The sequence below is a fragment of the Ostrinia nubilalis genome, chromosome Z (assembly GCF_963855985.1).
Source record: "Ostrinia nubilalis chromosome Z, ilOstNubi1.1, whole genome shotgun sequence".
Lineage (NCBI taxonomy): Eukaryota > Metazoa > Arthropoda > Insecta > Lepidoptera > Crambidae > Ostrinia > Ostrinia nubilalis.
This window is the reverse complement of record NC_087119.1, coordinates 13,425,109-13,450,065: the sequence shown is the minus strand read 5'-3', so window position 1 is coordinate 13,450,065 and position 24,957 is coordinate 13,425,109. Positions and strand designations below refer to the sequence as shown.

The following is a 24,957-nucleotide window of genomic DNA, read 5'->3' as shown; positions in this document are numbered from 1 at the left end:
CGACAGACACGTCAATTTATTCACAACTCTCCAGTCTATGTCTCCATTGATAACAGTTATCAGTTTTCCAACTAGGCAACTGTACGAGTATTGTACAGCTTTTATAATAACTTTTATAATACTATTTTCATCTATCTCTTCTATTTCAAAGCAGATTCGTTTAAGTTTTCCGTCAGACTTGATACTTAACATAATTATACAGTTGTGTTTGTTATTGGTAACGAAAAAAATCCACTCACTTTCACACAACTTTTTTGTGTCGTATTGTGTTTTGCTTGTTTATTCCGTCTGATTCCGTCTGTCACCGTCAGTCACTGTGTGTCATGGTGGTTATAATTTTGTACTATTTAGTTAGTTAGTAGGTATTCACTAAAACTGGGACTGAGTACATGTGATGTGAATAATTAAATGAATTCCATGTTTTTATTTTCATTTTTTTAATCATTTTAATTTCAAACTTGTTACCTTGGTTTGTTCGAGCGTACTGCTAACTAGTCATTTAAAAATATTGTGATATGGTGATAATGGCATATCGAGTGGTGTTGTTAATTTTTATTTTCGCAATATGTGTGAGCACGGAAGATGAACACACTACATCGAAGATGACAAAAGCAGAGAGACTAATGTTGAGGTACATACATACCTGCCTATTAACCTAATTTAATGTTTTATTAAGAATTAATTAAATGTATATTTCTGCACATTTGTTTTAATAAACATGTGTTTTCAAAGTAAGGTTGCTCTGCAATTTTTTTTTGCTTCTTTAAAGTTTATATTAGAGCATAAAAACTGCAATGTCAATGGTTATTAATTAAAATTTTAAAAAGTTTTTTTTATAGCTATGTTAAACTATTTAAATTATTATTTGTAGAGAAGAGGCTAGAAGCATGTTCTACCATGCATATGATGCATACATGTATAATGCATATCCTGCCGATGAACTAATGCCCCTAAGTTGCAAGGGTCGATGGAAAGGTATAACTCCAAGCAGAGGGGACATGGATGATTCTCTGGGAAAGTAAGTACATTCACATTACACCTCATAAATTCTTTTTGAAATTGCCTGCTAGAAAATAAAAACCATTTCGAACTTGCAGATTTCAGAAATTGCTTTCAAGGTTATCAAACCAATCTTATGATGGATATTGCTTGCATAGTTATTTTATTTTTCTCTAAACCTTGAAATAGTATGTAAGGTGCGAGTTAAAATGTAAGTTATTATTGACATGTTATTGATAAAATTAAAGTTCAAAATGTAAGGTGCAAAATTAACTGTTTTGACTATCTATACTTATAATAAATCTGTAGAGAGGTCAATTCTGTACATGAAATATATTTTCAAAATAACTATCAGGGGGTGATTAGTGATCGATACTGATGCCAAAAATGCAATCAGTAAAATTTTTGTCTGTCTGTCTGTCTGTCTGTCTTTCTGTCTGTCTGTCTGTCTGTCTGTCTGTATGTTCCTTATAGAAACAAAAACTACTTGACGGATTTTAACGAAACTTGGTACAATTATTCTTCGTACTCCTGGGCAGGTTATAGGATACTTAGGAATTCCCACGGGCACGGGAATTAGCGGGAAAATCCTTTTGTATGAAAAATCTAAACTGCTTAAGTTAGACGCTTGAAATTTGGCATGCAGGTACCTTAGTAAACTTAAAGCTTAGTTACAACAGGATATTGCAAAATTCCCACGGGAACGGGAGTTAGCGGGAAAAAACATTTGTATGAAAAAATCTAAACCGCGTAAGATAGATGAAGGGGGTAAAACGGGATCCACGCGTACGAAGTCGCGGGCGGCCGCTAGTCTGTAATAAAATGTGGGAATTTATGATGTTCATCCAGAAAAGTCTTCATTTCAGAGTTCCTAATGGTGTTTTCTTTTTGCAGCTTCTCTCTCACCTTAGTTGACAGTTTGGATACTCTTGTTGTGATGGGGGATTTCTCAGAATTTAACAATGCCATCAAACTCGTCATCAAAGACGTCACTTTCGATCACGATATTATAGTATCAGTGTTTGAAACCAATATAAGAATGCTGGGGTAATATTCTTGAATTCAACTTCTCAATTTGTATGTTGGTTTGAGATCATACTTAATCAATCATATTATTTCAGAGGATTATTATCGGCTCATGTATTAACTGATGCCTTGAAACCAGAAATACCAATTTTGCAATGGTATAATGGAGAACTATTGGCCATGGCTGAAGACTTAGGAAAAAGATTGTTGCCTGCATTCAATACATCAACAGGAATACCTCATGGACGAGTAAATATTTTTTTCATGGTTTTGTTTCATGGATATTACTTGCTGATATTATTCACCTTTAATAAACAATCATAAACTTGCGTTTCGCAAAGTAACTGCGCGTTTTGTTATTATTGTTTACTAATTGTTAGTATCGCGAGAGGAAGTTATCAGAATACTTATACTATTTTTAGTTTTATTGATGTTTACAAAAATATTTTAACAAGGCATTTAAGAAGCTTATCTTTTTCCATTTCACAATTAACTTTGGTCATAACATTAATTTATTGACTTAATTAACACATACTATGATTTATAATTTTGTATGCCCTAGGTAATGAGAATGTAGTTGTATCGAACTATCGACCTATGGCATCGGCATGAAGCAATCAATAATCCTGACGAACTTTTATTTGTTTCGAAAATTCGATTTTAATCAAAACCAACTCTAAAGACCTGTGCTCACCACGTGATCCAAACACGCCGACGTTTTCTACAAACGTCTATAGACTTTCGTGTGTATCGCGTCTGTACTGTATCGCTACAAATGCGCGCTATAAAACGTTGTGTAGGCATAGGCCCTAAGAGTAATTATTTTTCATAATTTTAATTTTCTTTTAGATAAACCTCCGGCATGGGATACGAGGGCTCTCGGAGTCCCGGGAGACGTGCACAGCCTGCGCGGGGACCATGATTCTGGAGATGGCAGCTCTGTCGCGGCTCACCGGCAACCTGATCTACGAACAAAAGGCTCATAAAGCAATGGACAGGCTCTGGAAAATCAGACATAGGTGAGTTATTGAATCCTTGAAAAATAAGAGCCTTTTTAAATAGAGTTTCCAATGTGTAACATTTGCGACTGAGCTTTTAAAGAGCATTTTTACAAGTACCTAAATATTTTTACTCATTAACCCTACCACTGCTTTTGTTTAAAGTTTTACTCGAGAAACAGGTGCCTTCATTATGGTTCTTGCAAAACTGCTAAATAAAACCCTCATGTACATTGCCCAGCTATATTACGACAGCGAGCTATTATGGTGACACCAGTGCAACAGTGTAACCACTTTCCGGTTCGAAAATTTTGTTACCCATTAAAAATTGTCGACCTAACACTATAATTTTGTCCATTGACTTGCTGTATTGACCATGCGATTTCTTGAATTGAGTAAGTATGGGGTCATTCCATGACAAATGTTACCGAGGGTGAAAAACTAAATATGTTCTTTTCGCATTAAATCTGATGAATTTTGAAAGTAAACATTCCAAATTATAATGTGCAATAAAAAAAATCTGAAAGAAACAAGTAATTTTTAAGTTATTAGTCTTCAAAGTCTATACTTAAGTCAACTGTCTGAATGATCATTTTCTCTCTGATTATTGGTAATACCATTAAAAAAAATCTATCAATCTGTGAAACGTTTTGCCACTATATGATTCGAGGGTATTTATCATAGTATTGGTAGATAGCGTCATAGTCCCAAAAAAATTAACAATCATCAAGTTTTAAGTGTGTTTTCTTGTTAATTCGGCGATGTAACGCCCGAAACAGAAAAACAGGTATTTGTTTTATTATTGTACCTTACACATGGATTAGGGAAACAATATTTGGTAAAAGTAAGGTCATGGTAGTAATGATTTCAAATACTAACTAATATCTGAGCATGATACTAATTTAGTATGTTTCTTTCTTGATTAAAAACTGTAACACCCGAAACGTTTCGGGCATTACATTTTTATTTATATGTCGATAATGTGTGTATATTGCTTGGAGAAGTGAAAAAGTATTACTGTGAGGGTCCTTTGACCTCCCACTAGTGCTGGCATCGGAAAAGGAGTCATATTTCTCAATTTAAGACTTTTTTAAAATGTCGACTTATCACTAAAATTAAGGTACTGCTAAAAAGTGTCGATGTTTGACATATCCAATAAATATCGTAATTAGAAATTAAAGTAATGCTATTTCAAGCCAAAAACAATAGAAAAAGCTATATTCTGAGGAAAAATTAAACTTGAACTTTGTATATTTAAAAAAAAAAAGCTGCTTCGTAATTTCAAACCAGAATTCGCTCTATTTGTGTTTATTTGTTGTACTCCTTATTTTGTAGTACCTAGAGACTAATAAAACACCGATTTTATCGATAAAACGCGTTGAATTTTCGTACTCGTAACACCCGAAACAGAACCATTGTAACACCCGAAACAAAGAAAAAATTTATAAAAAAATAGTAAAACGTTTTATTTAACCGTGATTGTATGTTACATGGTTTGTAAATTTCATACTTTAGAAGTCCTGTAAGTTTTAGGTATGATTCCTTAAGAAAATTCGCTAAATTTCGAGTAAATGCAGCAACAGTCAGAACATAGAGGCAAAATCTCGTAACGCCCGAAACGCACACTTTTCGACTCATATTTTAGTTATCCTACATTCTAAGCTGTACAAACTTTATTATTTAAATAAAACAACCAAAAACGGACAGATTAAGGCACTAACATTATTAAAATACTATTTCAAAATACATGAAATTGTTGAATATGTGTGTGCGAACGTAACACCCGAAACGATGGAATGACCCTATGCATGAACGAACGCGAACACGCAAACAAAGTCCGTGTTCGTAAAACACAACAAATTAGTTCGTACTCGGCTTTACATTGTAAAATGTTACATAATGATAAGTGGCCAGTTTAATGGACAAAGAAAAAATGTTTGCTACTTATGTAACATGGTCACAAAATATTGAAAGGTACTACTACGTTGTTGCTATTGCTTAAAACCTTATAGCGATATACTTCTCTTGATCAAATACACAATGATAAAATTTCTGTCATTGTAGGTATATAACTTTAACTTAGGTCTGTGTCGCATAACACATTACGATTGAAACATGGCATTTACATAATAAACTAGTTAATTTGAGTGCTGAGAAAGACATTTTACATTAAAACTAATTTTTATTTATACAACTGCGTCGACACTTACTTTATTTCGTTTACAACAGTCATCGTTCGATTCTCTTAAAGCCACAATGTTTTGCCATATTTGTTGTACGTGTGTTACGCAATGCTTTAAAAAGTAGACCAGTAGGAAGTTTTTTAGTCTGCACAAAATATTCTAGTCTACGTACGGATGTTTATGAGCTAAATGTCATTCACAAATAATACTAACATAGTCTGGATAATAATTATTAAGACATTTACTCGTAATGTACTGCACGTTTGTAAATAGTACAAAGTATTTTTTTCTTTCGTTAACTGAAAATACCCAGATGAAACCGAATAATGTTAAAATCGTGCAGTACTATGTGAACCAAGTCTCAGCTGTAGCTGTGTATTGTCCCTAGGACGTCAGACCTGATAGGAACGGTGATAAACATCCACGTGAACCTAGTCTTAGTACCTGTGTACTGTCCCTAGGACGTCAGACCTGATGGGAACGGTGATAAACATCCACGTGAACCTAGTCTTAGTACCTGTGTACTGTCCCTAGGACGTCAGACCTGATGGGAACGGTGATAAACATCCACGTGAACCTAGTCTTAGTACCTGTGTACTGTCCCTAGGACGTCAGACCTGATGGGGACAGTGATAAACATCCACTTGAACCTAGTCTTAGTACCTGTGTACTGTCCCTAGGACGTCAGACCTGATGGGGACGGTGATAAACATCCACGTGAACCTAGTCTTAGTACCTGTGTACTGTCCCTAGGACGTCAGACCTGATGGGGACAGTGATAAACATCCACTTGAACCTAGTCTTAGTACCTGTGTACTGTCCCTAGGACGTCAGACCTGATGGGAACGGTGATAAACATCCACGTGAACCTAGTCTTAGTACCTGTGTACTGTCCCTAGGACGTCAGACCTGATGGGGACAGTGATAAACATCCACTTGAACCTAGTCTTAGTACCTGTGTACTGTCCCTAGGACGTCAGACCTGATGGGAACGGTGATAAACATCCACTCGGGCGACTGGGTGCGCAAGGATTCGGGCGTAGGCGCCGGCATCGACTCGTACTACGAGTACTGTCTGAAGGCCTACATCTTGCTGGGCGATGAGAAGTACTTGGCGCGGTTCACGCGGCACTACAACGCCGTCATGAAGTACATCAGCCGGGGACCCGTCATGTTGGCGGTGCACATGCACAGGCAAGTCATTAGAAATATACAGGGTGTTACCTAAATATTTTCAGAACACAAGGTAAAAGTTAAGTTCCAGCAACCTTCACCAAATCTTCGGTCGGTCCACCTAGTGAGAGCTCTCAATCTAAAGTACGGCCAACGAGAAGCGATACCAAATGTAAACAAACCCAATGTTATGGGTGAACTCGTCTGACTTTGACATATTTTGGCGGGAGAACGAGACATTACGACAAATACACAAGATGGGAAGAGACAGAATATATTGTCAAGTCAACTCGACAGTCGTATCGACCTTTTGTATCGCTGCTAGTTGGCCGTACTTTATCTTATTAGATCCATTCACTAGATCCAATATGGATTAGATTAGATTTTATTTCCAACTAGATCCACCGTGGATATTTTTTCATTTGATATAACTTTTTGTTATGGATATAGTGAGTAGATGCTAATAATTAAAACTACATAGCAAAACCCTTATGATTATATTGTTATATCAGTCGTATATCTTTCACGAGTGACACGCCCGTATTCACAAACGATACCTGCTTAAGTGAAGCAGCAAATCGAACGCACAGCGTTGAATAGAGATCTGTGATTGGTTCGTGTGTCACCCTGTGCGTCCACGCGCAATTTGAGACCTCATAGATTACTATGTTATAAATATTAATTTCTGAATACGGGCGACAGTCTAGTTGACGCCCCTCTGACTGTTGATCGGCCCACAGGCCTCATCTCCAGTCGCGCAACTTCATGGACGCGCTGCTAGCGTTCTGGCCGGGACTGCAAGTACTGCTGGGCGACGTGCGGCCCGCCGTGGAGACGCACGAGATGCTGTACCAGGTCATGCAGCGCCACACCTTCATCCCCGAGGCCTTCACCACCGACTTCCAGGTGAGAGCACACTCAGCGCGCCGCCTCATGACGCGCTGCCTTCTGGCCGGGGCTGCAAGTACTGCTGGGCGACGTGCGGCCCGCCGTGGAGACGCACGAGATGCTGTACCAGGTCATGCAGCGCCACACCTTCATCCCCGAGGCCTTCACCACCGACTTCCAGGTGAGAGCACACTCAGCGCGCCGCCTCATGACGCGCTGCCTTCTGGCCGGGGCTGCAAGTACTGCTGGGCGACGTGCGGCCCGCCGTGGAGACGCACGAGATGCTGTACCAGGTCATGCAGCGCCACACCTTCATCCCCGAGGCCTTCACCACCGACTTCCAGGTGAGAGCACACTCAGCGCGCCGCCTCATGACGCGCTGCCTTCTGGCCGGGGCTGCAAGTACTGCTGGGCGACGTGCGGCCCGCCGTGGAGACGCACGAGATGCTGTACCAGGTCATGCAGCGCCACACCTTCATCCCCGAGGCCTTCACCACCGACTTCCAGGTGAGAGCACACTCAGCGCGCCGCCTCATGACGCGCTGCCTTCTGGCCGGGGCTGCAAGTACTGCTGGGCGACGTGCGGCCCGCCGTGGAGACGCACGAGATGCTGTACCAGGTCATGCAGCGCCACACCTTCATCCCCGAGGCCTTCACCACCGACTTCCAGGTGAGAGCACACTCAGCGCGCCGCCTCATGACGCGCTGCCTTCTGGCCGGGGCTGCAAGTACTGCTGGGCGACGTGCGGCCCGCCGTGGAGACGCACGAGATGCTGTACCAGGTCATGCAGCGCCACACCTTCATCCCCGAGGCCTTCACCACCGACTTCCAGGTGAGAGCACACTCAGCGCGCCGCCTCATGACGCGCTGCCTTCTACCCTGGGCTGCAGGTACTGCTGTCTTTGTTGCAATTGGAATAAGGTTGTATCATGGCCATGTAGTGGTACACCTTCATTCCACCTTCCACAGTCGTGAGAATAAAATAATTACTAGTCACGTAATTGGGATGATGACTGGGTAATGAAATCGAAATTCTATTTAGTTCGTCAGACAGATAATAAAAAAATATTGGACACGTATCTTTTTATTTTTTTTCATAATCGAATCATTACAGTATTAAATTGAGTTGAAATGTCGCGTGACGTCACGTTTGAGTAAAAAGTCTACTCAAAAGTGACGTCACGCGACATTTCAACTCGATGTAGCAGTGCTACATCGAGTTGAAATGGCGTTGAATTTAAGCCATTAGTATTTATTTAGTTATGAAAAAAAATACGAGTCTAATGACTATTTTCTAATTATCTTTCCTCAGATCATAGAAAGGGAATAGATATGAACTCGCGCGTATCTACAACGAGAACCAGTGTCCCCACATTTCCCCCACCACAGCTCCCACACACACATTTAAATGTGTAAAAACAAAGCGACTGAGAGTCTACGACAACAGGCTCAAATGTGCTATGATTGGCCATAAGGCACGTCACGCACACTTTGAAAAAAGCAATTAGAGAAAAGAAAGATAAAATGGAGTCGATAAGATATCGATACTTTAAATCCTGGGGGCAAGGCTCGAAATTGGTTTGAAAAATTCTTGTATGAAAAGAAAACCTTTTTATTATTATGTTCTTTAACGATTTTTGCATAAAGGAGTCAGTTCCATTTCGTATGTACGAAAAAGTCAGAATCAATTATTGGGACTAAATGTAGTAACCTATCTTTCACATTTTACCCTAACCAAAGCTCAATGTCGCTATCAATGGAGTATAGAAGTTATAGCCTGACAAAGTTTGTATGAAAGGTCATGGGTTAAGTAGGTACTTATGATTTTTACCAGTATTGACAATATTGGTAATATATTATTACTTTAATAATAATAACAGAATCACTGTAATTATTATTAACTACTGATATCGCGCATTAACTTTTTAATTATGGCGAAATTCTTACCGCCTGTTTATCAAAAATAATGCCTATTATTAGGCTTTCAACTAGCTCTTATAGTAATTACATAGTTGACAGTTACTAATCCCTTCTACTATTATTATTGTTTTTGTAAAAACTTAAAAATCGCAAGCAACTCATGATTTTTTCATTCAAAATTAGAAAATAGAAAATAATAATTTACTTCTATTTATCGATAATAGGAAACCGTATTAGAACACGAGCCCTGCACTATGTTACGACCGGCACATGCGGCCGTACTGTGTATTTTCACGCATCAGTGGATATCGGAAGAAATAAAATACATTGCGCAGTAGTTAAGCATGACATAAAGTGGTTGCTAACTAAATCGTCAATGTACAACGTGTTTGAAATTTTATCACCACTAATTTCGATATCGCAGTAACTGTCACGGCACTGAATTCGATCGTAAAAATGTTTAGTTTTTTTTATTTATAAGCAAAATACCAATGGATTTGCAATACTTACATGTGGTAAATGACTCCATTGTTCCTGTAGTTCTTCGTTTCACTTGTGTTATTGCACGTAACGACGCATTATCCAACAATATCGGAGAACATTTCCTCAGTACGACTGAATCGCGACTAACCTGGCGTCGCGGGCGATGTTCGTTTCTGGGCATATCGCGGAGACACGCGCCACGCCCCCGTTTCACATCTATTCCCTTCTATGATCTGAGTATCTTTCTGACGGACAAATAGTTGAAATTTTGTCATCTAGCCTATTTACAGGCGACAATAGCCCAATGATCAGTCCGATGCCCACACTTGCATTCTAGAGGTTGCGAGAAGAAAACAAAAATAACAAATAGGCACATTTGATCAAACTTGAGCATAGGGTATGACGGGTTCTGCTGAGATTCTGAAACGGATTTGAATGAACAAACAGTATCGCTCAAAGTGGAAATTGCCAGAATAATGGAATTTTTAAACAGACGCTCCTCATTTCTTACTCTTTATCGTATTTTGCAAGACGTCTTACAAAGTTACAAGCTATTTACATTTTATTGTATTCCAAATCCGTTTGAAAGTCAATAGGTATAATTAAAAACCGCAAACAAAGAACAGTTTTTGTTTTATTTACATTAAGTAATGAAGGAAGTTTAAATAATTCAAATTGTGTTCAGTTGTCCTTGTTTTTAAAATACACTATACAGGGTGGATAAACGATACGATGGAAACGATAAGTGATCTCACTCGCTTAGTATGTAAGCTGGAAACATTGAATTTTCAAATAGTTACAGTTTATTCTGTAACCTATTATTGATACCGTTTGATAGAGCTTATGAAGCACTTTCAGGATCAGTAACCAGATTTTCGATATTTTGTATAATTTAGAAATAATCGAGTGAGATCACTTATCGTTTCCACCCTGTATAATGGTAGGTACTGACTTACACAAGGTAAGATAACGCTTGTTAAGCTAATTATTCTGATGCCTGTATACTTCTATTGATTCCAAATGGGAAGGAACGTGACCATTTGTCGAATAAGACTCGCTCTTGTCATTACAAATAGAATGATTTGTCATTGTCTTTAGGTGATTAACTTACGACAGTACATCAGACTATCAAATTGTTGCAAATTAGCTCCTATTGTAACTAAACAAGATACCACAGTGGGTATAATGAAAATGAGCATCAGCAAGACATGGTCAACAACCTTTTTAAGTTTGTGAGTTACCAAACAATGGAGTCAGTGTCGACCTACAGGGTCATGCCACATGTCCATTTTATTCACATCCATCATTAGAAATAATCGTTTGCTAATTCAATCGGAAATCCATATCTATGACCCGCCGCTGCATTCAAGGCGATTCGCAACGTTATCGGACAATCGAAGGTGCTTATTATCGTTAAAAATGCATAGGTTAATAGGTTTACCTATGTGAAGCGCAACACGTGGTAACCTTGCTTAAGCTATGTAAATTCAGTCTTATGTGATATTAATTTTCATCCTTTTCTATAATATTTATTAAATCATTCGATCAGGGGGCTTAGTGTGAGTTTACATCAAACGTATTCGTATATCGAGTGCGAAATAAAAGACATTAAATGTGTGACGGATCGTACAGCGTCCCTAGCGGATACTTTCAAGAACTAAAATCTTCATAGATTTTTTTGACGTACTCGATGTTGTATACGTACAATAATACTTATATACTATGGTAAGATGAAGATCGAAAAAGGATTTGCCTTGTTTGCGTCGAGGTCGATTCAATTTAGGTCATGTAGGTACAAAGATAAAGCTAAACGCAGGTCTCATAATAATATGTACTGTAATAGCAGCGGATTTGCAATAATCGCAGTCTAATGTATTTTTGTCTGTAATTTTTATTCTAAACAATCGTCAGTATCAAATATTGGTGACTGAAACAAGAATTGGCGCATTTTTTATAGTACTCGCACTAGTAGGCCACAAAGCGGCTGAACCATTTAAGGGGTGTGTAATGTATGATATAACTACATATCATATAATACTTAGAGGATATAACATCAAATTATATAAAATCATTTAATATAATAATTATTTACTATAATAAACGAATAATATAATTTTAAAACGAATAATTTTAAGACAAATAACTAACAACTGATATAAAATGGTTTGATATAATGAATATTTTCTATAAAACTTACAATGTATACTATTTAAAACAAATAACATTCAAATCATATAAAAATAAAATGTCGAACAATCAAATGAGATAAAATTCTTTTCCTATAAAACTTAAATCATATAACAATAATTTATTTTATTTATTTATTTATTTCCACACACATTATCACTATCTTTACAGGTACTTAAAACCTAATGCGATAGCATAGCATAATATAATTTTATATAAAGTCCAATTGTTATAATAAGCATTGCATGCAGCAAGCAAGCAAGCAAACAAGCAAGCTAGCACACGAGCAAGCAAGCAAGCGAACAAGTAAGCAAGCTAGCAAGCAAGCTAGCATGCAGGCAAGCAAGCAGGCAAGCAAGCTAGCAAGCAAGCTAGCAAGCAAGCTAGCAAGCAAGCAAGCAAGTAGGCAAGCAAACAGGCAAGCAAGGAAGCAAGCAGGCAAGCAAGCAAGCAAGCAGGCAAGCAAGCAAGCAGGCATGCAGCGGGCTCTGGCGGTCCCTCGCGTACTAATCGTCGCAGATGGCTTTCGCTCGACACCGCGTCTTCGGCTTGCTGGCCGGCTTCTTCGCCGGCCAGCCTCAGCCGCGGCGCCTCGCTTCCAGCCACCTGCTCCTCAGCCCGCGGGCCGCCTCGCCCCTCCGTGCCTACGCGCTTCTAAATTACACTCTAGGGGTAGGGCAGACAAGACTACGTGGAGTCGGTTTTACGGCGATTCGTTTTTGTCACTAAAGTCATTTATAAGTCAAGCTAAAGAAGAACATACTAAAAGTTATATCTATCAGAAATTATATCAATTAAAGAGTACTTATACCAAATAGTCGTTATAACAAATAATATTTATTTTATGTAATTGTTATATGAAATATTATTTATATTAAACAAAATTACATCAAATGAGTCTTAGATTAAGTAAGGTTTATATCAAATGTCTTAATGCGTTTTGATTGGTATCTGAAATGACATTATTAGAAATGATTTATTATATGAAGTAAACATTATATGTTAAAAATTATATCAAGTGTTATTATAACATACGTTTATTATACAATATGAACGTTATTGAAATGAATTTATATCATATAAACTTATATAAACTGTCACGCACCCCCATTTAAGAACCTAGTAAGGGGCACTTTTTCAGATTTTCGTTTTTTGTCATAAATCACCTTAGAATTAAGGTCTCCACAGGTTGTGAAGACAGAAATCGCTCTATTACACTTAACACCGGAGAAACGCGTTGCTAAAAACCTAGTAAGTCCAATTCAAATCTGCAAAAACCATTATCAAAACCTAGCAAGTTACAATGACCATTTAAAACCTAGTAAGTGCATGGACTTACTAGGTTTCAAAATGGTCAATGTGACTTACTAGAGGTAAAATGCTACTGTAATTTAAATATTATTTCGAGTTCTGTTGGCTGACACTCGATAACCATATCAAAATCTGGGGACTACATGAGTACTGATTCATATTCGATTTTGATTTTGATTTTTACGAGGCACTTTTGTCAAAAAAATAATTTTTAGTGTTAGTAAAGAGCATAAAACTTGCAATTTTTAACTAAATATATTCTTTTATTCCATAAAGTATAGGTACTTTAGTAACTAATCTTTAATATAAACATCGGAAGTTATCCAAATCTTTAAGCATCTTAGCAGGGCAAATGAAAATGCGTTTTTTCGCTCTCCTGTAAAATTTGCTCCGCTGTACTTATTAGGTTCTTAAATGGTTCAGCCGAAAGGTAATGATGCATTAAAGGTCGCTCCTCTTCTCTTAATAATGATAGGTATTTAGATATTTTATTAATGATTTTTGTATAAACAAATATTTTGGCTTAAGGTGCCCATCCGAAGTTGGATTAATATAGTGCCCAAAAAATGATAAGTAACTCGTCTTGGATCATTAAAATATGAACCTCATGTTTTGAGCATTATCGTATTCACGCGCAGCTGATCAAAAGTGACACATCAAAATGTATTATTATTGTGTGTTAGAATCGATAATTAAATAGCCACACATACTGTTTTTCTATGAAATAATTTAATTATAATCAGCCTCTATCGATTCGTTGCACTATCAATATAAGTTTGAATTTAAGGATCGATATCCACTTGACTGCATATGCTGCTGATACATAAATGCTGACACATTTTTATTTTAAACGGCTAGAAGTATCAAATAAGTCTTTGATTGCTACATGTTAACCTCTATTCAGATACACCGTTCTCTATGACTAGATTTCCTAGACTCCACATAATTTCCCTTTCCTCACGATGAGTGACGGCCACTGGATTCTATCGCTTATGAATAAAGGTTTTAAGGAACAAATTGCCTTCTGTCCAGGTCCACTGGGGCCAGCACCCCTTACGGCCGGAGTTCCTGGAGTCCACATACTTCTTGCACCGCGCAACCGGCGACGATCACTACTTGCGCGTGGGCCGCGCGGTGCTGAAGGCATTACAACAGTTCGCGCGCGTGCCGTGCGGATATGCGGCCGTTAACGACGTGCGCACGCGCTTACACGAAGATAGGATGGACTCCTTCGTGCTGGCCGAGACTTTTAAATACCTGTACATGCTGTTCGGGGAAGACAAGTAAGTGTGAACTATGATCGTCATTTCAGACTCCTGAACAAAGATCTGCATCAGGGATTTCCTCAATGACCGGTCCTGCACTGCCTGCATCCAGGTCCTTCCTGCGACCTTCGCGATCATCGATCTACCGAGTGTGAGGCCATCAGTTGAGCTGTGTATCAAAAATTATGTAGCTAAACCATAACCTTGAGCCAGCATAGGTTGATTAGACGACGCCTAAGCTAAACGTGTTTACTTATCAGTAATATTTAGTAACATCTTTTTTTCCCTTGTGTCCAGGGATTTGCCCGTGAAGTTGGAAGACTACGTGCTGACGACAGAGGCTCACTTCTTGCCGCTGTCGCTGGCAGCTGCCGGCAAGAACACCACCTACTTCACCCTGAAGATTGATGATGAAGACGAAGACAAATTCAGAAAGTTAGTACAAACATGTCTAGTGTTTGTGTAATAATACTCTTCCAACTAAACTTAATAGTCATACCACAGAATAATAATAAGTACTACGTACAGAAGTTTTACTTCGCGAAGGTATCTAAAAAAAATTATGCTCAATGTCATTAACAATATGGTGTAATTTAGCCTGTCTCAAGAGTCAAGCACCATTTTGTTGACAAACGTCAGTGATCGGCACTGCGCCGAAGCTATAGGGCTGACTTCGGTAAAATGATGTGACGTGAGTTGCCAAACTGCGGAAAATGGCGGAGGAAATACATGATTTAGCATGAATTATCACGATTAATATTAACTACTTATTTAACTCTCAGTGTCTTGAGGCAACTTAAAAAAGTACATTCTGTGTTTTTATTATTATTTAGGCAGGTAAATACTGCACAGTATTTAGTACACCATTTTCTTTATTTTCTTCCATCATACACAAGAATACGTGTGCGTGAGTCAATGTTCGCTCGTATGTGAGGCCTTGTCGAATAGTATCCTGTAGGTGGGCCATCGTGCGTGTTTTGTTTTCGATGTAAACTCGCGGAGATGAACAGGCCTGGTCATACCAATAGTCCAGGGGTGCACTAGACCCTTGTCAAATTTTATTTCCATTAATTTAAAAAGAAATTGTTTTAGATTGTATTGAGAATTTGAAAAACATCGTATTAAAAAGAGTTGGCTTAATACAAATAAGTTAAACGGGCGGTGAATACTGGCTTAAAATGACATTTCCATACTAAATGTCAATTTAAACTAGTGATTAACGCGAGTTTAAACAACCTAACGCACTAGGCAGCCTGGTGTGGCCGTGTATGATCACTCTTGGCGCGACCTCCCATACATCGTCATATTTATGTTCGACTGCGGCAGCCAGGCTGCGTAGTGCGTGGGACACCTAACTTTTTGTAATAAGAGGAAGAGAGTTTTCACAGACGCCTTTCACGATGCTCTTTGAATCCCATTTGATAATATAGTCAACATTACATTGCGTTACAGTGTTTTGAGTTTTTGCTAGTAAGATCTACCTTATCGATACGCGTAGCAAATCATAATATGGAAAAAACTGTTTATCAGCGATAATATTAAAAGCTAAGCACTTGACGCAACCAGCCAGTGTTTGATATCGCTTACATAGTACATAGTATATGAATCTGTTGGTTCATGGATTCACGTATTGAACTTTAGGTGTAATAGATGACCCCGATATTGCGGTTACTAGGGTGTTGGAGATATCGGGAGATTACGTCAGGGTTTTAATACCTTAGCGACGGGCTTTAATTATGTATTTACGACTTTGTTGCGAAAAGAAAAGCAGCTTAAATTAACTGCTAATTAAATTACGTCTTGACAAAGTTATCAAACTGAACTACACAGTCATGCAGAGAACTGTATTTACTTATTTAATGTAAAGAATTCGCAAATGAATGTTTGAACTGCACTACGCAGTCAATTTTAACCTTCGATATATTCAAATATGCGCAGGCTTTATCTAATGATAACGTGCCTTATGTCGTCGTTTACTTTTTCATGATTCATCATCATTAAATTGGACAAGAATAATTTATTCAATTCCAGAAGTGTATCATTTAATGACCCACATAACAAGATATAGTTCTTGCAAAATATTCAAAATTGTTTATTTTCGAAAGCTGTTTATTTTCGTCAATGATAATAAGGCATGTTAATCTTTATATTTTTTTTATCTAATTATCTCCTACTGAATTAAAGATGCGCCCAAACTGACATGAAGTAAATAAAGTATACAGGGTGGAAACGTTAAGTGATCTCACTCGATTATTTCTTTATACAAGATATTGAAAAACTGGTTACTGATCCTGAAAGTGCTTCATGAGCTCTTTCAAACGGTACCATTAATAGGTTACAGAATAAACTGGATCTATCTGAAAATTCAATGTTTCCAGCTTCCATACTAAATGTATGCCAGACACACAATATTAGAAGTGTATTTTTTTTTATTTAATAATAAACTCTTAAAATAAACTTGTAAATTGTATTCTTATTGAAAATTATTCATGGAAAACATTGGTTTTAGGCTTTACTTGCTATAATATTGTCAAGAGATGAGTGTCATTACTGTGGTAGTACTGAATGTATGGAAGAAGGAAATATTGATTTTTTTGGATAGATCCAGTTTATTCTGTAACCTATTATTGATACCATTAGATAGAGCTTGTGAAGCACTTTTAGAATCAGTAATCAGTTTTACTATATCATGTGTAGTTTTTAAAATAATGTGACTTTACCAAATGTATGGAAGCTGGAAACATTGAATTTTCGGATAGATCCAGTTTATTAAGTAACCTATTATTAATACCGTTTGATAGAGCTCATGAAGCACTTTCAGCACGGTAATAATATCATACAGTATTGTAACTTCATATAAACCGACGAAACGCGAGCATTCCTTCGAATTTCAAATCTCGGGACGCGGTCGAAATGAAAAAATTAGGGGTGTCGCATGTGCCGAACGGACGTCGATGGCCTAGTGTTGAAAATGACTAACGGCCGAATACTGAAACGCCATTTAAATATTTGACAGCCTCTCAAATAGTTAAGCAGCTCCTAAACTTACATTTCGCATACTCAAAACAATATCTGAGCAGTTCTCAATTTTTAAGCACCTCTCAAATTAAGTTGCACTTAAACGCCACTCAAATGAATTTTCGCATACTGAAACGCCATTCAACGCTAAGCATTACTCAAACAACTGTCAAATCGTCTTAAGCAGCTGTTAAATTTGAGAGTGCTTGCCCGGTATCTTAAATCCTATTCTTATACCTAAATCGACCTAAATAGTGGTAAATAATGTGTGTCATCGTTATCATTTCTTTCGAGCCTTGAGGAAATACCTAGATCTAATCGCAGGAACGCAAAAAGGCTGAACGCTATTGAAAAATATTATTATAATGACATGCAATTCCGAGCGAGGTTCCGCGTCTCTAAAGAAACGGTGTTGTTTCTGGATTCATAATTTGGAAGCTCTTTGAAACCCCTCACCAAACGGCATACAACCAGTGGACCGAATACTTGTTATAACCCTACTGTTCTACGCAACGGGAAGTTATGAACGTGTACTAGGTGATTATCTTCCACATCTAACAACCAACTGTGCATCGTATAGTGCACGAAGTAACAACCAAAATAGCTGCTATGAAACCGCAATACATAAACATGCCTATTTCTGAGGAATAAGGGGACATCGCATAAGTAGCAGCATTTCCAAGAGTTGTTGATTTGTCAATTTGATGCTCTGTCAACAATGATAAATGTCAATTGTGGTTACGTTTCGGTCCACGATCGCCACTTAATAGATTTCAACAATAAAAAGTATCACCTTTAAAAATATTTTTTTAATTAATTAAAAATGCAAGTATTAATTTTTTTATATAACAAAACGAGATTTATATATAATAGAAACTAAAAATAAACTGTTCTATGTTAAGTTGATTGAGTATATTTCCATAAAAGACAATACATAAACAAACGATGCTGCGTGTAATGGATAAAAAACGCAAAGTTATCATTTGTGTAAATGAAAACATACTTTTTTTGGTAAATGTTGCCAGTAGGTAAACATTTGAGAGCTGCTTAGCTGATCACGGCTTCAAATCCTTTGAGTGGCGTTTGAGAATACCATTTAAAATTGAAGGATACTTAAATTTAGGAGCCCGTCAGCTGAGTGACAGATTTGAGTAGTGTTTCAGTATTCGGCCGTAAGGTGATTGAATTTGACTGACCGTCATTTACGGTAAAATTTGTCAAAAACTAGTCATTAACTGTCAGAAATTGTCATTTTCAGTCAGTTTGATTTGAAATGAAAATTATATATTGTATAAAACCAGCTTTTGCCAACGATTTCGCCCGTCTGAAATTAAAGTAACAGGTCATTAAGTACTCATTATGATTAGTAGATTCAAAATTATTTTAGTATATTTTTTTAAATTAAATCTACTAATCACAAAACAACACGCATTTTTATCCTTTTCTATTCACAAAGTATTTTGTTTGTCTAAATAAAAAAAAATTACAATCACAAAACTAGATTGAAATTCTAAGTAGAAAAATGTAATTAGAATGGGTACTGTAGGTGAGCAGCCCTATCGCATGTTGTCATACCGTGACGTACGGCGGGGCTGTTGACATTTATTTCAAAAATATGGCCGAGTTGGAATACTGTATAGATAGTATTACCGTGCTTTCAGGATCAGTAACTAGATTATTGATATCTTGTATAGTTTAGAAATAATCGAGTGAGATCACTTATCGTTTCCACCCTGTATAGTTTGAGTTTTGAGGGAGTAGATGCAATACGATGACCATTTTTATCGCATAAGTTTGTCTGCAATTTTGTATTGTATTGTACCAAATAAATTTTATTCATTCATTCTTGGATGCAATGAGGACTGTATCTGAATAGCTTCACTTGAGTCCATGAAAAAAGTACTGTGAAGTTTCATCAAAATATATTCAGTAGTCTTTGCTTGGAAAAGAAAGAAACATTCATTCATTCTCACATATTAGTAGGATAGAATAATACATCTTCTCTGCAGCACCAGCCCATATGTAGTCCCGAAGTGGTGGTAGGGCAAGCTATATTTGGGATGTGTTTAAAAAAGCGCCCTACAAAGCCTAAGTACTGAATAAAATCTTTGATTTTGAATAACACTTAGGTGCTTGTTACTTCCAGGACATGTCCGAACACGGCGTCTCTGGTTCCTGAGAAGGTGCGACAGCCGATGCGTCAGCTGCTCGGCTCGACGGCCGCGCGGCCGCCGGCGAGACTCCGCCCCCTCAACGACCCGCGACAAGTGTTGGCCTTGGCCGATATGGGCATATCCGTCCTCACGCTGCCTGATGGCCGCGTACAACTGCTCTACACCACCTCCACGGTAAGGCCCTGGCTTAATAAACCAATGTGGTGTAGCTACTTAAAAGGTAGACGGCGCTGTGTGTTGTCGCGGAACTCCGCCCCTTCAACGACCCGCGACAAGTATTGGCCCTGGCCGATATGGGCATATCCGTCCTCACGCTGCCTGATGGCCGCGTACAACTGCTCTACACCACCTCCACGGTAAGGCCCTGGCTTAATAAACCAATGTGGTGTAGCTACTTAAAAGGTAGACGGCGCTGTGTGTTGTCGCGGAACTCCGCCCCTTCAACGACCCGCGACAAGTATTGGCCCTGGCCGATATGGGCATATCCGTCCTCACGCTGCCTGATGGCCGCGTACAACTGCTCTACACCACCTCCACGGTAAGGTCCTGGCTTAATAAACCAATGTGGTGTAGCTACTTAAAAGGTAGACGGCGCTGTGTATTGCCGGCGAGACTCCGCCCCTCAACGACCCGCGACAAGTGTTGACCCTGGCTGATATGGGCATATCCGTCCTCACGCTGCCTGATGGCCGCGTACAACTTCTCTACACCACCTCTACGGTAAGAAACTACTTAACCCTGGTGGCTAATTGATCCAGTCAAGTATCTATTGAGACTAGATAGCCACTGGTGTAACTCCACGGGGATACAGTGAGGACTCGTAGATCCTGGTTACACAGAAGTTGCGGCGATGGGAACGAGAGGTAGGAATAGTCCGTTTTAATAATATTCACTAACAATTCCAGTCGCGTGCTACTTAAAGGTTACATCGTATTGAACTAACAGAAAAACAATCCCATAGTTAGCTAAATTAAGTTTTTACAGGTTTTTAGCACCACTTTCCTTTGGCTACATAGCAATGCATCTGGATGCATTCCATGACAGTAAAACATCGCACAAAACAAACGGGCATCAAGTTTCAATAAGTGGACTGAGCTAAATGAATGCAACCGATCGTTCATTTCGAACGGCGTGTGGTGCAAGCTTATTGTTCGACAACTGATCAATTAAAACAGCATAAATGGAGCATCCGTAATGTAACGTAACCAATCATTTATAAAAAGCTAGCTGAGTCCAATACAATGCAGCAATTCACAAATATGTATGAACAATTAGAGCGGGTATAATAATATTTTTTATCGTGTTTCAATAGTTATAAAAACATAAAATAACATATTCGTTCATAATTAAATACGTTGAAAAATCTTTTTTTAAGTCTTGATAACGAGTTAACATTTAGATATAATCTGTAATTGCGATGCATGCAATTTGATAAAATTGCCTGGTACGTATTTTAATGCCAAGGGATTTTATGTAAGAGTTACGGTAAATCGCTCAGTACAAGTTATACAGCCAACTGTTGTTTTGATGCTTGTTTTTAGACCAATAACCTTTTCAAATTCGCTTCTTCTTCTTAGTCTTCAATATTACCTTTATTAATCTATGAAGGTCAACCGCGTAGACTATGCTGTCTTATACACGGTGAATATGGCAAGGACGCCAAGTAACACCGAGTATAAAAGTTATTTTCATTCTAGGCGAAATCAGCCAAAGACGCAGCGGAGGGTCTGACATTCATGCGGGAGATGTCCAAATGGAATTCCATGAGCGACACCGACAACGGCGTGGTCGCGGCCGGCGTGAAAGTGAACGACAGAATCTTCCCCGCGGGGCCCGGCCACTTCGGGCGCGAGCTCGGCGACGCGCGCCTCTCCGGCCGGCTCGCCTTCACCGTCCCCTCCGACGCCTGCGCCGAGATACAGAACCCCGCCGACGTCCGCGACCTATTCGCCGTCGCCAAGCGCGGACAGTGCACCTTCGCACAAAAGGTACGCAACATACAAAGCGCCGGCGCCAAACTCGCCATCATACTAGACAACATTCCCGACTCCACCCACGAAAACACAGCCCTGTTCGCCATGTCCGGAGACGGAAAGGACGACATTCACATACCAGCCGTATTCTTATACTCGAAGGAAGCCGAGTATTTGACGGAAGTTCTCTACAGCAACCCTGAGCTCGCTGTGATCGTCGGCGACCTTAAATCGCTGAAGCGCGAGTTCGAAGGCGAACAATGCGACGGCGGCAACTGCGAGGCCGTCATCGAATCCACTGACGTCAGCGCGGACAAGGAGTCCTTCGACCATCTCAAGAAAGTACTCAATCAACTTGTGGCGCAGTTTGAACTGTCTCTGTCGAACGAAGACCAGGTACGTCAAAAGAAGTCCAATGACGATTTAGATCTTTTCTTCGCGAAATCAAAAGAAAAGTTTATTAACAACAAGGCCCGAACTGAGAACACTCCGGCTTGTACTGCGAACAGTGAACCCGCGAATCAAATCCGAACTCAACCTAGTAGTGAGGACAAAAAGAAAGACGCACTGCCAGACAAAACTCCAGGTGATTTCTGACACAACTTCACAAGGACTGTAAATAATAGTTAGGACGGTACAGTGTAAAAAGTATGTAAATATTCGACTGTAAGCACGATACTCAATGAATTTTTGTGCCTTTAACATCTGCTACATTGTTTTGTTTTTTTTTTTTAGTTTTATATTCTTAAATTATTATTTCGATGAACACAAGACTGTCATCAATGTTTATATTTAATTTGATACTTACTTAGTATATACTTTAGAAATAAGATATCTTTAAAGTGTTTGAGTTATAACCATCTTAAACAGTTTTCTTTATCCTATGCTGTACATCTGTGCAATAATGTTCATCACAACTTAATACTACTGTAACACTGGTGCCTACATAAAAAGACAGTTAACATATTTTCCTAAGTTGAATAAAACTCATTGTAAATAATCGTATTTTTACTTTAAAATAACGAACTTATTTCATTCGGTTAGGAAATAAGGTACTTAAGGCTTGGTATTTCGGCTAAAGTAGGCATTTCGCGCTGTCAAAATCTGCGCGCGCAATTCTTCGCCAAAGACAGCGCGCCAAAGAGCTCCCGCCACAATTTTCAAGTACACAGTATAGAAATACGCAGTTGGTTAGGTTAGGTTGACTTCCTTCCCTTCAAGCGTCACACTCACAACACTTTCTAATACAAATCATATCCAAGTGATACAAATTAAAACACCTTTCAGACTTTTTGGGAATATATTCTAGAATCGAATAAATATAAAATATAACTGCAGAAGTAAACAAGGTTCAAAGTGGCCGTGGCGTCGCCCGACCTTTTGGAAGTTCTGCGCCGACTTAAAGAATTTCAAGATTACGTCACCCGACCTATCGGTAGGCCCTTGGGAGCTTGAGCGATTGGAAAAACATTCAATGATAAGTTACTCTTAGTAGCGATTATTTAGAGCTTGGGTAATAAATTATAGTTGTTGCAATTCACGAAGCTTTGCTTGTGGTTAATAACATTAATCAGTACACGCATCAATTTTGTTTATTAATAAATAAAAATATCATACTAAAATTGCAAAAAACTTATTTGTTTGTATTGGTCTGGGTGTTTTCTTTCTATATTATGTATGACGTATGTACGGGATTCTGTATCGAAAATTACTATGAGCATCACACGCGGTTACCTGCGTACCTCTGTACACTCATGGGAGTTTAAGCAGAGGTTCCTAGAGTTTGACTTTGAGCTTTGTTTATAGTCATTACGAAGCAGACTGATGGGAAACTGCACTGTCTTGAATTCGAAAGGGTAATTTGACGGTGTTAGGGGAATTCTAGGAATAAATACAGAGTCTCCTCATTGAGATTGAGACATTAATTCAATTTGAGATTTCACTTGACATTGAACACAATCTGAAATGGAGTTTTCAGTTACCTGAAATATAGGTCCACACAAATAAATAATGTTATAAATAAACTAGCTTTCCGCCCGCCGCTTCGCCCGCGTGGAATTTTTCGGTTTTTATATAACCTATTATACTCAGATATAATGTGGCTTTCTATTGGTGAAAGATTTTTTTAAATCGGTTCAGTAGATCCCGATATTACCCCTTACAATTTAACAAATATACAAACACACAAACTTTACCTCTTTCTAATATTAGATATACCTAGATAGGTAATTTGAAACCCTATTTTGTTATATTCTTTTTTTATTTTATATATTTTACAATCCAAACTAATATTTACTGTAAGTAAATGCTATATGAAACTTTACAGTATTATTGTTTATAACCCAGATTAACATTATGACGATATGTGGTAAATAAATTTCAATAAATAAATAAGACGTGTCTAAAAAGCGCCATCTATCGTCATTGGTTAAAATCTACAGCACTGGACAAACTACGGTATGACGTTCGTAAATATTCATTCGGGGGAAGCCGTGAAACGCCATCTATCAACATGGGTAAAACGAGGTAAAACATCATATCTAACGGGGGTAAAGCGAGGTCCACGCGAACGAAGTCGTGGGCGGCCGCTAGTTTATAATAGGTAGCTTTCCCTCCGCAACCTTATTGGTATTCCATGTATGTGTCTTTTAACTGATTTCTGTTAAACGTTTCATGTAAAATTTGTCCAGTTATAACTCTATTTACATCTGCATCTGTAAGCAAGGATTCATGTTCTCCAGCCCAGATGCCGAGTAAACAGAATTGTCTTTCAGTGACGTGCAGCTGCCCCTATATTTGACCCACTGACCTAATTTTTTATTATTTATTTGTGTCAGTGTGCTCTTCTAAAGAGTAAGACGATTCTATGTAGGTAATATTAAAATGTAATTTTAACTCATTGGTTTTGTCTCATATTTCAGGAATTTACTATGTATCATGAGTAGAGTCTTCGTTTAAAAGGATGCGAACGATTTAAATTTCAATAGGTAGACAAAATTGATAATTCTTAATTATCAAAAATTTAGGCTTTCTCCAGTAACACTGATATTATTATACTGTGACTCATCAAAGTCATCATTGTCAAAAATATTGACAAATCGCGAACTGTCACAGCCAAAAAACTGACACGCGTCCGTCCTCCGTAAGCGCCACCGCGCGACTGATTGAGATTGTCCAAGCCGTCATGGACGATTTTTCCACATTTTTTAACATAGTAACTAAATAAGACGCAATATAAAAATTTCATCCGTTAAAAGCCCTCAAGTTATTTCTGAACTTTAGTTTAGTAAAAGATTTAGAATCTCAAATCGCTTATTTTAAAAATAAAACCATAAATAGAAAACGAATAGAGGTAACT

At 38.3% G+C, this 24,957-nt stretch overlaps 1 protein-coding gene across 1 annotated transcript; it reads left to right on the top strand.

Annotated features, from left to right (window-relative positions):
• The first annotated feature begins 54 nt into the window (after positions 1-54).
• LOC135086626 (ER degradation-enhancing alpha-mannosidase-like protein 3) lies at positions 55-22,599 on the top strand. Its single transcript, XM_063981378.1, has 11 exons — positions 55-631; positions 872-1,018; positions 1,894-2,046; positions 2,121-2,274; positions 2,875-3,044; positions 6,179-6,400; positions 7,120-7,285; positions 14,202-14,452; positions 14,732-14,869; positions 19,599-19,800; positions 21,324-22,599. Exons 1-11 carry the CDS (start codon positions 516-518, stop codon positions 22,194-22,196), a joined length of 2,592 nt encoding a protein of 863 aa, XP_063837448.1. The 5' UTR covers positions 55-515; the 3' UTR covers positions 22,197-22,599.
• Positions 22,600-24,957: the final 2,358 nt, after the last annotated feature.